Below are 5000 nucleotides of genomic sequence, written 5' to 3'. Positions count from 1 at the left end.
ATGTTGCAGTAACACATATACTGTAACAGTAACAAATGTTATGGTAACACATTATACTAAAACATCTAACATTATCACAGAACATTAACACCTAACAGTAACACATTTAACAGTAACTTAAAAGAAAAGCATGTAACAGTAACACGTAAATGTAACATATAATAGGAACACAGATGTTTAACACAAGAGTATTACTTATAACAGTAACACATGAAATGGCAACATACAGTAAGACAAACATGTAACAGTAACATAACAGTAACACGTGTAGTGTAACACATAAAATAAACACGTAACAATTTTTTTTCATTCTCAGCTGCATAACTGCATAAACTGATCTTTGTCTATCTTTATTTAATTTTACTGCTTATTATAACACAATGCTGACTGACTTAAAAGTCCTTAATTGTGAAACAGCTCTCTCTAGTGGACATCTGACCAAACTGCTATTAGTTATTTCAGTGTTCCGTTCAAGAGTTTGTTTCTTTGAAATTACACATATACACGGTCTACCACATGTGTAAACACTTTCACACACTTTTACAATCCGGAGCATGTTTTTTTTTTTTTTTTTATATATGCTGGAAGCCAAAGAACCCAAATGAAACACACACAAAATTATGTTTGTTGACTACAGTTCAACATTTAACACAAAATTCCCCCATACTTTCTACTCAGCTAGAACACTTAGGACACTTTCCTTCACCATTTAGCACTAGAGCCCCCAAAGAACTCCCCCAGGAGCCTCCTCTTTAAATCATACACTTATGATGTGTGCCACTTACACCTCCTACAACTCCAAATTAGCTGACAACATTGTTGTAGTGGGCATGATCTGGTCCCAGAAAATATAAAAAAAAAAAGAGGAGCTTAACCACCACTTAAGACGTCATGGGCCCATTACAGAGTCATTTTTCAGCCTGATTCTACAATCTTCAAATCTTTTACTGATAGTAAAGTCGTTCAAATCGTACAAAAATCGTTTTCTTAAGAAAAAACTGAATTCTTCAAATAAAAAAAAATTATATATCACATGTACATAAGAATTTAAACCCTTTGCAACAACACTTTAAATTTAATTTAGGTGCCTTACATCTTTCTTTCTTTCTTTCTTTCTTTCTTTCTTTCTTTCTTTCTTTCTTTCTTTCTTTCTTTCTTTCTGTCTGTCTGTCTGTCTGTCTGTCTGTCTGTCTGTCTGTCTGTCTGTCTTTTTTTCTTTCTTTCTTTCTTTCTTTCTTTCTTTCTTTCTTTCTTTCTTTCTTTCTTTCTTTCTTTCTTTCAGTGTGTCTGTCTTTCCTTCCATCTGTCTGTCTGTCTGTCTGTCTGTCTGTCTGTCTGTCTGTCTGTCTGTCTGTCTGTCTGTCCTTCTGTCTATCTGTCTGTCTGTCTGTCTGTCTGTCTGTCTGTCTGTCTGTCTGTCTGTCTGTCTTTCCTTCTGTCTGTCTGTCTGTCTGTCTGTCTGTCTGTCTGTCTGTCTTTCCTTTTGTCTGTCTGTCTGTCTGTCTGTCTGCCTGTCAGTCTGTCTGTCTGTCTGTCTGTCTGTCTGTCTGTCTGTCTGTCTGTCTGTCTTTCTTTCGGCTTCTCCCATTAGGGGTCGCCACAGCGGATCATCCGCATGTTTGATTTGGCACGTTTTTACGCTGGATGCCCTTCCTAACGCAACCCTCTAAACCACTTTGAAATCGCAACAAAAATCACACGCACGCGATGCACACGGAAATAGACGAACACACGAATCGGCTCATAAGGAACCGACTCACTGGCTCCATGACTCCCCATTGATTCCGTACCAAAATTTCAAAACCTGCATCAGGATGTTCTTAAGGAACCCTTTAACCTAAAACACTTCACACACAATAAACATCAATTTCCAGCATTTCTGAGGAGTTTGGTGCAGATGATTTTTTGTGCTGTGTTTCGTATTTTATATCTCGGAGAAGTTACACACACACACACATATATATATATATATATATATATATATATATATATATATATATATATATATATATATATATATATATATATATATGTGTGTGTGTGTGTGTGTGTGTGTGTGTGTGTGTGTGTGTGTGTGTGTGTGTGTGTGTGTGTGTGTGTGTTTTGCTTCCATCACAGGAGAACATTGCTGTAGCTGGAGCAGATACAGTGGTGTTTCATAAGAAAACACTTGACATAAATGATGTTATCTCCTAAAAACAAATGAGCAAGTGTCTTTTTTAAGTGTCTTTTTTAAGTGTCTTTTCTCGTCACATTTCGGCAGCATAAATGTAGGGGGGAAGTTGAAGCAAACGTTGGACCACTAAAATGTAATGCAGCAATATGGAGTTAATGAGTTATGGCAGAAACTCACTGTATGTTAATCTGTTTAAAACAGCTCTCAAACTTAAATGATAAAATTTTGTTTTTGTTTTTTTGTGCCTATTGAAAGAAGAGCAAGAGCTTCAATCACCCTTTACAACAATGTCATAGTACTGACAAAAACACAAAACAAAAATATGAAAAAAGCAGATTTGCATGGAATTTCTAACTTATAGTCATTTAAATCATCCATTCGAAAAGGTCAAGTTTACAGACCAAACAGTGGAAAGGCTGGGATTTGAACTCACTTATAATAACCTTAATCTTAATCTTAATCACTGAGTTGCAATTTTCCGAAAAAATAAAATAAAATCTAAAATGTCAACCCAGCATTAAATTATTATATAAATATTTTGAATGTACTCCATTGTTATTAAATATTAAGGAAACATTTAGGATGAATATAATATTTAGTTTTTCAATAAAATCTAACTATGCACTGATCAAAAAATAATCAGCAATTTTTTTATTTATTGATAATAATAAAAAAAATATTTATTATTATTATTATTATTATTAATTATTTTATATTTATGCATGAATGACTCGTAAACCTTTATATAAAAGAGTCGGTTCAAAGAGTCGACTCATTAATAGGATGCGCGCTTTTTTTTAGATGCAGTATAAATCAGCTGAATGACGCGTATGTTTCGATTATAACGTGAAGATGGCTCTCAGACGAGAACACTCACTGCTTATAGCTTTATTTTGGATTACATTTTCTGGCTTTACACTCGGGTTTAACGCGAGGATCAGAGTGAACAGAGAAAGTAAGAGTCTTCTATCTGTTTCATATCTAATACAACAACTTCCTACAAACTTTTTATTCTTATTGCTTCTATTTGTTTCAGCTGATCCGAATTAGACAGTGAAGCTTTGCACTCGATATCTTTCAACTTGGGAGTGTATCATTGTATTCATTTGGTGTAAATAGAATCCTGGATCAGCATGAAGAAAACATCTTCAGAGTCTGAAATACTGAACAGAGAGATCAGTAGAGGCTTAGGGACCACAGGCTGTCCATAGACAGGAAAAAACAAACATGGCTTCATAAAAAGTACAGATTGTGCAATCACTGGTGGACTAAAGAGGTTGAGACAGAGGGGTTCTTTTTCTTTCACTTGTGTGAAGTCTTTTACAATTTTTGGAGAAAATCTCCTTCCAAGGTTTCCAGCCTATCAGAAGCAGATGCAGGTCATGCAGGGGGAGAGATGATCCCAAACTAAGTACTGCTCTGATCATATCACACCGGACCATTACACATGCAACAAACATCTTATTTACTGTATTTCTCATGTAGTTTAATAAAAAAAAATATTATTTACAGATTATTATTATTAGTAGTAGTAGAAGTCGTAGTATATTGGACTTTTGATCAGAAGGCTGTAAATTCAAATCCCCACACCACCAAACTGTCTCCTGAGCAAGGCTCTTAACGCTCACCTGTATATATGAGATCATTCTAAGTTGCTATGGATAAGGGTGTCTTCCAAATGCTGTAAATGTCTCGTGGTTATTAATAATAGTAAATAGTAATAATGTAATGTGAATTAATAATTATTCCTATCCTATACTTTATTCACAGAAGAACATAGAAAACAGATCAAATGCTTCAACTGAGGAAATTACCATTTTATGGGGAACATTCTTTTTTGGATTTAATGGCCACAACACATCTTGAGTTATTTTCCTTAAATAGTACATTTCCTCAAACCTGTATATTTTCTATGTTCTCTTGTGAATGAAAGATCGGTTTATGAAATTTGCAAATGATTGGATTATATTTTTATTGACATTTATTTACATTTGTTGAAATTTTTTAACAGATAGACAGAGTGAGAGAGAGAGAGAGAGAGAGAGAGAGAGAGAGAGAGAGAGAGAGACAGGACAGACAGACAGACAGACAGACAGACAGACAAACAGAAAGAGAGACAGAGAGAGAGAGAGAGAGAGAGAGAGAGAGAGAGAGAGAGAGAAGAGAGAGAGAGAGAGAGAGAGAGAGAAAGACAGATAGACAGAGAGAGAGAGAGAGAGAGAGAGAGAGAGAGAAAGACAGATAGACAGAGAGAGAGAGAGAGAGAGAGAGAGAGAGAGAGAGAGAGAGAGAGAGAGAGAGAGAGAGAGAGAGAGATTGAATGTTTGAATGTCTACTATGGACATTTTTTGTTTTTTTTTGCTTGGGTTCTGGTTTGATTAAGCCCTTGTGATCTTGTTGTGAAAAAAGTGCTGAGCCTTGTTTTTTTTCACGTGTCTGACTTTCAGTTCTGTTTTCCTCAAACCTGTATATTTTCTATGTTCTCTTGTGAATGAAAGATCGGTTTATGAAATTTGCAAATGATTGGATTATATTTTATTGACATTTATTTACATTTGTTTACATTTTTTACAATTGGGGTTTTATTAAATTTTTATTTTCATATTCTTGTGCATAATCATATTTGTATTGTTATTATTACTACTATTATTATGACGTTTTCATCTCCATTCTTTTCTATAGATGCTTTGGGCATGTTGTATGATAACATTCAGGCCAATTGAAAGACAGAGCGAGAGAGAGAGAGAGAGGGAGAGAGAGAGAGAGGAGAGAGAGAGAGAGAGAGAGAGAGAGAGAGAGAGAGAGAGAAAGAGAGAGAGAAAGA

At 35.0% G+C, this 5000-nt stretch overlaps 1 protein-coding gene across 2 annotated transcripts in view; it reads left to right on the top strand.

Annotated features, from left to right (window-relative positions):
- The first annotated feature begins 2969 nt into the window (after window positions 1-2969).
- LOC310732095 (semaphorin-7A) overlaps window positions 2970-5000 on the top strand; it is a 44131-nt gene continuing 42100 nt past the window's right edge. The window contains exon 1 of one of the 2 annotated variants that reach the window (XM_083552391.1): window positions 2970-3131. In XM_083552391.1, the coding sequence (XP_083408517.1) occupies window positions 3029-3131 (103 nt within the window). In that variant the 5' untranslated portion in view covers window positions 2970-3028. The remainder of the gene's footprint in view (window positions 3132-5000) is intronic. The other variant, XM_083552392.1, reaches the window with a different exon arrangement.

This window comes from Silurus aristotelis, assembly GCF_946808225.1.
Source record: "Silurus aristotelis genome assembly, chromosome: 10".
Lineage (NCBI taxonomy): Eukaryota > Metazoa > Chordata > Actinopteri > Siluriformes > Siluridae > Silurus > Silurus aristotelis.
Note: the sequence above shows the minus strand (reverse complement) of the source record. Positions and strands in the feature narration are given on the sequence as shown.